Source organism: Mus musculus, chromosome 8 (assembly GCF_000001635.26).
Source record: "Mus musculus strain C57BL/6J chromosome 8, GRCm38.p6 C57BL/6J".
NCBI lineage: Eukaryota > Metazoa > Chordata > Mammalia > Rodentia > Muridae > Mus > Mus musculus.
In genome coordinates this window covers 111970812-111982990 of record NC_000074.6, presented here as the reverse complement: position 1 = coordinate 111982990, position 12179 = coordinate 111970812, and the positions used below count along the sequence as shown (strand labels likewise).

The following is a 12179-nucleotide window of genomic DNA, read 5'->3' as shown; positions in this document are numbered from 1 at the left end:
CCAAGGTCCCAATAATTTGCTCTACACGCACGCGTGCGCGTGTGCACACACACACACACAGACAGAACACAAACTTGGGATCTCCAGTATGCCAGGCAATCCTCTGCCACCGAGCTGTCTCTCCAGCCTCACAGTTTGCATTTCTAACTCATAAGGCACATTGCTGTCACTGGTCGGGGGGACTCATTCTGAGAATTACTGGTTCAGGGGCTCCTTCTTGTGCAGGTGGGGATGCCTCCATCATCCCGATGCTCGAGTTTGAAGAACAGCCTTGCTGTCCTGTCATCAGAAGTTGGGCCAACAACTCACCTGTACAAGAGACTGAGAATCTAGAGGATTCTAAAGATAAAAGGAACTGTGAAGATCCCGCCAGTCCTGTAGCCAAGAAGATGAGGCTGGGAACACCTGCCAGGTCACTCTCCAATTGTGTAGCTCACCATGGGACCCAGGAAAGTGGTCCAGTCAAACCAGATGTCAGCAGCTCTGATCTCACCAAGGAGGAACCAGATGCTGCCAATGGAATAGCTTCAGGTAGCTTCAGAGTGGTGGATGTGTACAGGACGGGAGCCAAGTGTGTTCCTGGAGAAACTGGAGACTTGAGAGAGCCAGGTGCTGCCTACCACCAGGTGGGGCTACTTCGTGTAAAACCTGGCAGGGGAGACAGGACATGCTCCATGTCCTGCAGTGACAAGATGGCAAGGTGGAATGTCCTCGGATGCCAGGGCGCACTGCTGATGCACTTCCTGGAGAAGCCTATCTACCTGTCAGCTGTGGTCATCGGGAAGTGCCCGTACAGCCAGGAAGCCATGAGGAGAGCATTGACTGGCAGGTGAGAGGAGTGGGGGAGGGCAGCAGAGGAGGAGCGAGAAGCCAGCAGTCTGCACCCATAGACTCTTCAGTTTCCCATCTTGTCACTTTTTGTAAAGAAATAATTAAGACTGTGTAAGTCTTAGGTTTGCATTATATGCACAGTAACTTAAAGGGAAAGGAAAGAAAAAAGAAATGTTCTACAGTTGAAAATTAAGTGAGGGTTTTTTTTTTTTTTTTTTTTGGTTAAAAATAGTGTTGATAAATATTTAATGTAAAAGATGTTTGTGAGGCCTAAAGAGCAATTTAGAAGATGAAGTAAGCTCTGTCTTGTCCTAAAATATGCCAGTACGGAAAGCTGTAGGAGGCTGCTCGTCGGTAATCACCTCTGAGTCATGGTGGTACGGGCGCTTCTCTTCTTTGTTAAGGCTGTACATTATCGGCTTTCTTCTGTGTACTTCCGCAGTAAGCAGAGTAATGGCCAGGGCTGGGGCATGCATCTCAGTTGGAAGAGCGCTTGCCTAATTTCAATGGAAAGCTCTAGGTTGGATCTCAGCACAACATAAAACTGGGCATGATGGTGACAGTGGAGACATAGACTTCTAGTCTTAGCATTTGCGGGGTGGGGTGGGGGGGTGGGGGGTGGAGAGGAAGATCAGAAGTTCAAAGTTACCCTTAGCTCTATAGATAAGAGTTTGAGGCGCCAGCCTAGGCTACATGAGATCCAGTCTCAAAAAGAAAGGGAAAAAAAGCATGCAAACAAACAAGAAACAATTTTTAAAAACTAAATATTAGTTTTTATCCCTACAGTGACAATATTGGGATTTTGGGTTCTTTTTAAAACTCAGAAAAAACACATTCTAAGACTGTGCTTTCATTTTAATCCCAGGTGTGGGCTATGGGGCTGCTTAGGACTGTCTGAATCGCGCTCTAGCAGAGACATGGTTTTGCCAGCTGCAGATAGTTTCTTCCATTGTGTGATATTTGGAATTCTGGGAACTTTTCAGAGAGTATATAAATGCTAGGGCCTCAAGAGGCAAGGTTGGTGGTCGGTGGTCATCTAGGGGGTTGGTTGCAGTTTGCTAGTTGTGCTCAAAGAAGAAACAAAAGAAAAAAAATTAGATTCAAAGATCTCTCTCCCCATCTATTCTTCTTTCCCTCCTATCCAGTGATAACATTTAGGCGAGGCGACATACGTCTTTAGTCCCAGTGCTCAAGGAGGCAGAGGCATTTGGACCTTCGTGAGCTTCGAGGCCAGCCTAGTTTACGTAGTGAGTTCCAGGACAGCCAGTATACATCTGAGACCCTGTCTTAAAAAGCATACAAACAGAGCTTGGAGAGATGGCTCATCAGTTAAGAGCACTGAATGCTTTTCCAGAGGTCCTGGATTCAATTCCCAGCAACCACAGGTGGCTTGTAACCATCTGTAATGGGATCTAATGCCTTCTTCTGGTGTGACTGAGGACAGCGACAGAGTTCTCATATACATAAAATAAATAAATAAATCTTTAAGAAAGTAAGCAAACAAAAAAGCATTGTGCATTTAAACAAGCAGTACTGTTCTCTGTTAGAAAGGACTTGAAGTTACATTAAGTTCAAGGCTAACCTGGCTATGTGAGATCCAGTCTCAAAAAAAAAAAAAGACTAGTTAGTGTTCAGATACATGCTACAGCATCCATGTGAGTGAGCCATTAAGTATCAAGCTAAGTGAAGTAACACACACGTTTGACTCCGTTGCTGTGAAATAACCACAAAAGGCGAGTCGTTCCTGGCACTGGAAAGGGCATGGAGTGTGGTGTTGGCTGCTAATAGTTGTAAAGTTTCTGAGATCTGAAGTTCCCATCTGTGCACTGGATTTGCGTCATGTGAGCACCTGGCTTGTTCAGAAGAGGAAAAATACAACTTTTATAGTGTAGGGTTATTTTAGTTTGGGTTGTTTGAAGGATTTCCTAGAAAGCCTGTGTGAACAAGGTGTAGTTTAAGTTTCTCAAAATGAGAGTAAAATTTTAGATTTCTGACCCCCACCGATGGGCATTAACTTCGTTTGTAGCTATGCCTCAGACCGGTAGGATGGGATCTTTTAAGCCATAAAATTCTTGCTGGGGATGGGGGTGCGTTGCTCAGTTGGTAAACTGCTTGCTGGCAGGCATAAGTAAGGCTCTCTGGTTGATCCTCAGCACCTCATAAAACAGGGTAAGCTATAGTGCACACCTGTAACCCCGCACTCACGAGGCAGAGGCAAGAGGATCAGAATTTCAGGGTCATCCTCTGCCGGAATTCAGGTTCGTGACCATCCTAGGCCACCCGGGAGCCTCTCTCCAATAAATAAATAATAAATTTAAAAGCTTCTTTTGTTGTTGTTTGGTTTTTGTGTTTTGCTTTTGGTTTGTTTGCTTGCTTGCTTTTTGTTTTTGTTTTTTTATTTTATTTTTTTGAGACCAGGTCTTTCTATAGCCCTGGCTGTCTTGGAACTTGCTCTGGAGACCAGGCTGGCCTCCAACTCACAGAGATCCACCTGCCTCCTGAGTGCTGGAATTAAATGTGTATGCCACCACCGCCTCATTTATTTTAAAGTTCTCACTGTGGGAAATCTGACATGGCTCACTTGTCCCTCCTCAGCAAGTAAAACAAACTCACCCAGCTCCTGGGCCCTGTGGTTCTCGGAAGGCTTGGACACTGAGCTCTGAGAGCCTTTTCTCTAGGTCCAGCTAAACTGAGTGCATTTTCCTTTGAACTTAGGTGTGAGGAAACCTTGGTTTTACCCAGAGGCTTTGGAGTTCAAGAACTGGAAATACAGCAGTCGGGTTTACTGTTTGAACAGAGCCGCTGTGCGGTGCACAGGAAAAGAGGTGACAGTCCAGGCCGACTCGTCCCCTGTGGGGCAGGTAAGGGATCCCGGTTGGCTTGTTTACCCTGGAGCATCACAGACTGCCCTAGACGGGTCAGCATCATGAAGCCTCGGAGGACAGTGGGAACCCCAACTGGTCAGCATCACGAAGCCTAGGACAGTGGGAACCCCAGTGTGTTCCTTGGAAGATGCCCTGTGAGGTCCTGACCAGGTCACTTACCCTGTCTTGGCCTACTTTATTTTTAGATTAGAATATTGCTTATCATGGCTATTATGAGAATTAAGAAATTCTGTTTAAGCCGGGCGTGGTGGTGCACACTTTTAATCCCAGCACTCGGGAGGCAGAGGCAGGTGGATTTCTGAGTTCAAGGCCAGCCTGGTCTACAAAGTGAGTTACAGGACAGCCAGGGCTATACAGAGAAACCCTGGCTTGAAAACAAACAAACAAACAAACAAACAAAAAGAAATTATGTTTAAATATTATAAATATGCATATATATATTATAATTTATAATTCTGTACCTAGCATATAATAAATTTTCAAAGAAATTGTAAGCTAGGAACTTATAAGGGGAGCGAAGAACCCACCTCCACTTAGCATGGCCTCTGACCGTCACATGTGCACCATGACCTGTGTATGCCTCTCCCCCTGTAAATAAGTATAGTAAACCGTAAGCTATAGTAATAATCGTGAACCGTTTGATGTCACTGAACCCTGGTGAGCCAAGCATCACACCCAACTTGATTTTGATGTCATAGACAGCTTTCATGCTGCTGTAGAATCACAGAGATATTTTTGTGAACTATTTGACAACTGGTTTATTTGCTTTGCTTTCGGCTTGGGGTTTGCTTGCACTTTTTGTAGCCCCCGGTCTCCAGTTAGTGCTGTCTGAACAAATGTTGACTCAGCTTGGCTGGATATTTTGCAGATAACCATGGCTACGCTGGCGAGGCAGCCATAACTGTCCAGAGAACATTTCCCAGCCTGTCCCCCTCCCCCCAGCTCTGTCGTTCGTTCTTCCACTGCTGTGCGCCCCGAGCCTTGGAAGTGGGGATTGATGCAGTTGTCCCATTCGGGGCTACACTGAGTGGACATTAACTCTGCACTTTGACCAGTTCTAGCTCTGTTCTACCTGCTGCCCACTGCCGAGAGAAGCCTCTGGCCAGGTTTTAACCCCAGGATTCCTCTCTTCCTAGCTATCAGCTGGAGCGCTGTCCCTCAGCAGCCCTTGGATGTTACAGCCAATGGTTTTCCACAGGGAACAACAAAGAAAGAGATTGGAAGCCCTAGGGCCAGGTACAGCTTTCTGGGGCTGGGGAGAGGGTAGCTATGAATTCAACCCTTCCTATCCAATTCTGAGACTTTTTCATTTCCCCCAAAAGGAAACTAATTACTCTTTCCTCCTCCTCCTCCTCCTCCTCCTCCTCCTCCTCCTCCTCCTCCTCCTCCTCCTCCTCCCCCTCCTCCCCCTCCTCCTCCTCCCTCACATCCTCCTCCTCCTTGGCCCTTGGAAATCCCTCCTTTGCTACACTTACTTTCTCTGTTTCTGTCTTCTGGATACTTCCTATAAATGCAGCCCTTTCCCGTGGTTTCCCCGTGGTTTCCCCATGGTCCTCTGTGTCTGCCTCACCTACCCAACATGTCTCACAGCGCACTCGCTGTGTGCACTGGCGCCATGTTCACTGCATGGGTGAGCAGCTTGCTTACCCCTCATTGGCCTCTCCTCTCTTCAGTGAGGCCTTGGGGACGTTCTGCTCCAGGCTGCTATTACAAATGGTGCTGGTGTGAACAACCAGGTACCTGTCTTGTATGCTGTAATTCCTCCTAGGGAACACACATACCAGTGAAATAGCGGGCCATGTGGTTACCACATGGCTAGCTTTTTAGGATGAGTGAACCATCTTCCCAGCACCTGTGCCATGGCCATTCCCACGAACCCTGGAGAGGAGCCCCAGCTGCCTTGCATCCTGCCCCACGCTTGTGATTGCTGTCAGGTCTGAAGGGCTGCTCCTTGTTTCGCTCTGCATTTCCCAGTCACTGATACTACGGGCATCTTTTATGTGCTGTGTGCTTGCTAACCATTTGTAGTCTTCTTTGGAGAAATATCTGCTCTCGTTCCTTGCCCATTCTGTAACTGATTTGTCTTTATTTTTAATTTTTAAATTACATCCATGTATTTTGGGGGACCGTGTGGAGGTCAGAATACATTTTGTGGGGTTCAGTTCTCCTCTTCCACCTTGTGGATCCCAAGGACCAAACTCAGGTCTCTATGGACCAGGCTGGCCTTGAACTCACAGAGATCCTCCCACCTAGGCATGTGCCTCCAGACCCAGCCCTTTTTACTTTTTTAAAAAGGATTTTGTTCATTTTACTTTATGTGTGTAGGTCTTTTTCCTCCATATATGTCTGGGCACTATGTGTGTGCAGTGCTCACAGAGGCCAGAAACGGGTGTCAGAGTCCCTGGAACTAGAGTTACAGTTTTGAGAGCCATCTTGAGAGTGCTGGGAATTGAACCAGGATTCGGCAGAGCAGCCAGTGCTCCTAACCACTGAGTCCTCTCTGCTGCTCCCTGTTTTGATAGCGCCTTTTACTGCACAAAAGTTTTGAATTTTAATAAGGTCAAATTTATGTACTTTCTCTTTTGCTTGGCTGTACCTTTGGTTGCTTATCTAAGGAATCAGGGTTACAAAGGTCTGTGCTTTGTTTCTTGTGTTTCCTGTGGTAGAGGGGCGGGTTTCCTGCTGTGCTCTGGATCTGTTTGGGACTGACTCAGTCTCCTCTTTGGCCCCCACTCTGCTGACTGTGGCTTCTCTTAGAGTCTTTACCCTCACACTTCTAGAGGCCAACTCAGCTACCGCTACCCCCTGAATCAGGAGGATCACCTCTCCAGTGCTATGGTGCAGCTCTCCAGCCTGTCACAGTGTGTCAGTGTTCCCTGTGTGACCTGGAGTGTGTCACCTTCTAACCCTATTGTCTGTATGAGTTGGGGGCAAGGCCAGCTGTTCTGTGGGCTGCAATGTTCTTTTATCTGTTCAACGAGAGTTCGTGGGTAGACCACTTGTCTTAGTTACTTTTCTCCTGCTGTGACCAAGCACCATGGCCAGGGCAACCCACAGGAGGAAGCTTTTAATGGCAGCTTAGGTCTCAGAGGGTGAGTCCAAGACCATCATAGTGGGAGCATGACAGTAGGCAGGCTGAGAACTTAATCCTTATCTGCAAGATAAGGATAGAGACAGACAGACTGACTGACAGACAGAATATGAATTAGAAGGAAGACTCTGCAGGGCAGCAAAACCTTGGGGACTGAAGGGGCCAGTATCAGACCCTGGTACCATTTCTCCCAGGGGTAACTAGGCAAAGCACTCAGCCTCTCCCAGCTTACTTGCCAACTGTAAAGCAAAGTTAAGCAGTGTCAGAACTGAGCGAAATGGCATTTTGCAAAATTGATTTCCCTTGTAGCCACCTAATGACCTTTGAACATTACTGGTACAGGGATTCCAGCTCACTCTATCCTAGGACCAGCAGCTGCTAGAAGAAGCAGGCCCCTCACCGCTCATCCCTAAGTGAATGCATTGTGAGGCCCCCTCTGGACTCTCTGGGGACCTCAGATGGCATTGTTAGACTCAAGAAGGGAGTGTGTAAAACAATGGGAAATACCAATAACCTCATAAAAGATGCTCATGTTAAGAAGCTTGGTTTTTACTCTGCATAGTAGAGGCTAATTCTCTTTATCCCGAAGAAAAACAGCCTCTGTGTCCATTGAGACACTAGAATATTCTGGAAAGATCACGAAACAGCTCACTGAAAAGGATGAGCAGGGGGGTTTGCTTGTTTGTTTTTACGTGTGTGTGTGTGTGTGTGTGTGTGTGTGTGTGTGTGTGTGTGAGAGTCTACACTTGGGTGAAGATGACCACAGAGGCCAGGGGCTGCTGAATGAGGAGGTGGAGCCACCAGACTCTGGTACTGAGAACCGAGTTGAGGTCCTCTGTAAAGCCAATATGCACTCTGGACTGCTGAGCCATCTCACCAACCCGGGCTGAGAGATTTTAACTACATTCATACATTGTTTGTTTGTTTGTTTTGTATGCACCTATGCATGCACTCACATATCCCATAGCACATGAATGTGCACACATTTACACATGCCATAGTACATGTACAGAGGCCAGAAATCCAACCTGGACGGGTCATCACTCTGAGCAGCCAGCACCTTCCTCCTGAGCCACCTCACCAGCCCAGGTGAGAGGTTTTATTTTCAAGCTACTTAAGTATGGGCGACAGGGAGATGTCAGATGAGGGATTTTTTTTTTTTTTTTTGAGATGTCTTTGTTTTTTGTTTGTTTGTGGAGACAGAACTTCTCAGTGTAAAAGCCTTTACCTTCTTGGACCTCACTCTGTAGTCCAAGGTGACCTCAAACTCCAGAGATCCACCTTCCTCTGCTGCCCGGCGCCAACACTGCCCAGCCTGTTTTGGCTTTTTGGAGACAGGGTTTCTCTGTGTAGCCCTGGCTCTCCTAGAACTTGCTCTGTAGACCAGGCTAGCCTCCCCAGTGATGGAATTGAAGGCATGAGCCACCACCACCACCATGCATTGACATTTTTAAGTAGTAGTGTTTTTATTAATTCTTTGAGAATTTCATACAGTATATTTTAATCAAATTAAATCCCTCTCCCCCAACTCCCAGATGAAATATTAAAAAAAAAAAAAGGAAGGAAAGAAAGAAAGAAAGAAAGAAAGAAAGAAAGAAAAATAAATGAAATAAAATAATCTAAAAGCCCCTGTGCTTTCTTTTGCAATAATCAGCAGTGTTAACCCACAGGGAAGGGCTTCCTGTCCTTGCATGTGGTTCTCTCTGCTAAAAGGACCCAGGTCTCTTAGAAAGCAGCAGCCAGCAGCAGCCACTTAGAAAAAGTCTTCCTTCGGGTCCTCAGGTAATTCAGTAGTTTCTACCGAGCATAGCTCTCCTGAAAGCATTACTCATGTGGTTACTGTGTCTGAAAGAACCTAGTGGGGAAACCCCCACTCAAGTCCCGATTTGGCGTGCACCCAAAGAATCACGAGAGACCTTCTTGATGGAAATACACGAGGTAGTTTAATGGCGGAGCTCCGGGTCGAAACGTATCTCACGCAGGAGGCAGTGGATTCGACCATGTGGCTCAAAAGCTAGGGGTATTTATAGAAAAGGGGCTGGGGCTGGGGGAGGAATTGGCGCGGTTTCACATGATTGGTTCATTTTAACATCAGCAGACTGTACGTACAGATTGAGGTAACAGCAGAGCATCTGGTTAACATTTAGCTTAGGTCAGAAGGGCGGGAGATAGGGAGGCGCCAGGCCAGTCCGGACATTCTTGTATGTCTTCCCTATCTTTATGGCTAGTTGGTTCCTTTGTTCTTTGCTCTAAGCCCTAAAAGCCCTCCTAACTAGCAAGCCGCATGAATCATGGACCTTGAATAAACGTTCTGGCTAGGGCTTTGAAGTCTTGAATTTAGTTTTCTTTCTTTCATGTCCTGCTGTGGAATAAAACCTAAGGCAAGGCTTGCTTTACTAGAGCAAGCTTCCAAACAGAACAGGTTTCTGGCCGTCCACCCTATCCAAGCCAGGCCCGTGTGCAGGCTAGCAGTCATCCATCATGAGCTATGCTCCCAGACTAATTTGCCTTATAAACATACCTCTTGGTGTGGGGAATGAGCTGCTGACAGCATAGCCCGAAAGGCTCTGGTCTGGACCCGGCCTTAGCCCGAGTGCCGAGTATGTGTGGGCAACATCTTACCGTTACCAATGAGATGACTTAAGCAGGAAAACCCCTTCAGAGTTCCTCTTGGTTCTCCAGGGAACGGATTGTCGAGAACCTTCCCAGGTGTCCTCCCAAGAGGGCATTAGACTCTGCACCTGCCTTTGCATTGTGTTGCCATAACAGTGCTAAATAGATCCCCATAGGCCTCCTTCTAGTCAGCTGGGTGGCCTGTTGAGCCTTGACGTGGATCTCCAGGACATAGAGTGTGACATGGTAGAAGTTTCTTGTGCATGAAATGTTCCCATATGCTTCGTTGATACTCAGTAATACACCAGGTTTGGTAGTACACACTTTCAGTCCCAACACTCAGGAGGCAAAAACAAGCAAATATTTTTCAATCTGAAGTCTTGACTGAGATTAATTATTTTATTAGTCAACACATATAGCCAACTGATAAAATTATATTCATAGTAAAATTGCTAGGTATATGAAAAGTGAACATTTTGTTGCCTTTACCATTGAATATGTTCTTTCTAATGTTTAATAGGTGACTGTTCTTTTTTAATGTATTATTTTAATTATATTTTTTCTTTTTTTAAAGCATTTATTTATTTTATGTATATGAGTACATTGTAGCTGTCTTCAGACATGCCAGAAGAGGGCATCAGATCCCATTATAGATGGTTGTGAGCCACCATGTGGTTGCTGGGAATTGAACACAGGACCTTTGGAAGAGCAGTCAGTGCTCTTAACCACTGAGCCATCTTTCCAGCCCTTTAATTTCTTCTTATTTACATCCTGACTGCAGTTTCCCCGCCCTCCTCTCTTCCCTGTCTCCTTTCGCAACCTCCTTTCCCCCCACCCCCATCCACCCCTCAGTTTCTCTTGAAAAAAGGGCAGGGCTCCCGTGGATATCAACCAACCATGGCATAGCAAGTTGCAGTAAGACTGGGCACCTTCCCTCTTATTAAGGCTGGACAAGGCAACCCAGTATGAGAGAAAGGTCCCAAAAGCTGACCAAAGAGTCAGAAACAGCCCCTGCTCCTGCTGTTAGGAGTCCAAGAAGACCAAGTTAAACAACTGTAACATATAATGCAGAAGGCCTAGGGGTGACTTTGTTCGTGTAATAATTTTCTGAGTAGTAATTAATTAACTGGGGCTTTATGAACATGTGCCTAGTATTTAGTTATAATAATTCGGCCCCAGGAGACTGCGTCTCAGCTGTAGGGTCTCAGCAGAAGTTTTTTGTTTGTTTGTTTTGGTTTTTTGAGACAGGGTTTCTCTGTATAGCCCTGGTTAATTGTTTGTGTATAGATTCTGCTAGGCCACTTTATTCAGGTGAGCGCTGTGATGAGTCCTGGTTCCTGCTCAACTGGAAGTGATCTTTCCTCCTTTTTTCTGAACAGATCCCGAATCAGCAAGGTGGAACTCTTTAGATCATTCCAGAAGCTGCTGAGCAGCATTGCAGATGACGAGCAGCCAGACTCCATCAGGTGATATTGTCTGTCCCTCTGTCCTCCTGTCTGTAAAGATTTCTCCTCTGGTTCTAGCTTATGTTTGGTGAGCTTATTAGGCTCAGTGAGCCAGTGGGTGCTTACTGCTTACCCAGAGAGAATGGGAAGTTGTCAGATTTGTGTCAGGGTCAGTTAGAGGAAAGGCTGTTCATGCAGGAAGGGGAAGGGGAAGGTTGGGTTTTCATCTTACACATTTATTTACTTGATTTGAGATAGGATCTCATTGCTCAGGTTGGCCTGAAACGAAAACTCACAGTTTACGCCAGCTTAAGCTCAAACCCAGAGCAGTTTGCCGGCTTCCGCCTCCCACGTGCCAGGATGACAGCACTGGTTTTGGTGGTGGTGGTGGTGGGTTTTTGGTTTTTTTCCCCCATTTTATCATTTGCCTGATTGGCTGACAGGATGCTGGGATGGAAGCCAAGGCCTCTGTGATGAGCTATAGGAGCATAGTCTGAAATTATCAATTCATGCCTCCTCCTCCTCTTCACTAACAAAACTTACTAAAATAAAACTGAAATCAGTACTTACTGCAAGAAGCATAGTCTCTGTCCACCTGTGGTCTTCTCCCCAGGAGCCTGTATCCTCCACCGCACTCCTGTACCATCATGTGAGCGTGCACACATACACACATACACACATACACGAATACACACATACACGCATACACACATACATGCATACACACATACATACAGACAGACACAATTAAACATAATAAAATAGGGGAGATGGCTCAGAAGCTAAGAAGAGCACTGGCTACTCTTGCAGAGGACCCAGGTTCACCTCCCAGTACCCACATAGTGGCTCACAACCATCTGTAACCTCAATCCCAGGGAGTCTGACACCATATTCAGGCCTCCCCAGACACTGCATACGCATGGTACTCAGGTAAGAAAAACGACCTTACACATAATATAATTAATAATCAATAATAAGAGTAAAGAACAGGAGTGAAAGCCGGGCAGTGGTGGCGCACGCCTTTAATCCCAGCACTCGGGAGGCAGAGGCAGGCAGATTTCTGAGTTTGAGGCCAGCCTGGTCTACAGAGTGAGTTCCAGGACAGCCAGGGCTACACAGAGAAACCCTGTCTCGAAAAACCAAAAAAAAAAAAAAAAGAAGAAGAACAGGAGTGAAGAAACAGGATAAAATACATTAGTAAGGCAAGCCTCTGTATGTTATCTTTGTTGTTGTTGTAATAAAAAAGGACCTGGTAAACACCACTTAAGGGTGACTTTTTTGGTTCACAGTTGGAGGGGACAGTCCACAGTGGCA

General features: G+C 46.2%; 1 protein-coding gene across 5 annotated transcripts in view; it reads left to right on the top strand.

Annotated features, from left to right (window-relative positions):
• The window catches only part of Adat1 (adenosine deaminase, tRNA-specific 1), a 33388-nt gene that overhangs the window by 9317 nt on the left and 11892 nt on the right, over window positions 1–12179 (top strand). The window contains exons 6-9 of one of the 5 annotated variants that reach the window (NM_013925.5): window positions 226–829; window positions 3547–3692; window positions 4853–4952; window positions 10800–10886. In NM_013925.5, coding sequence (NP_038953.1) covers window positions 226–829; window positions 3547–3692; window positions 4853–4952; window positions 10800–10886 — 937 coding nt within the window. Of the gene's footprint in view, window positions 1–225; window positions 830–3546; window positions 3693–4852; window positions 4953–10799; window positions 12127–12179 lie in introns of those variants that run through there. The other 4 variants (NM_001357185.1, NM_001357186.1, XM_006531075.4 and 1 more) reach the window with 4 other exon arrangements.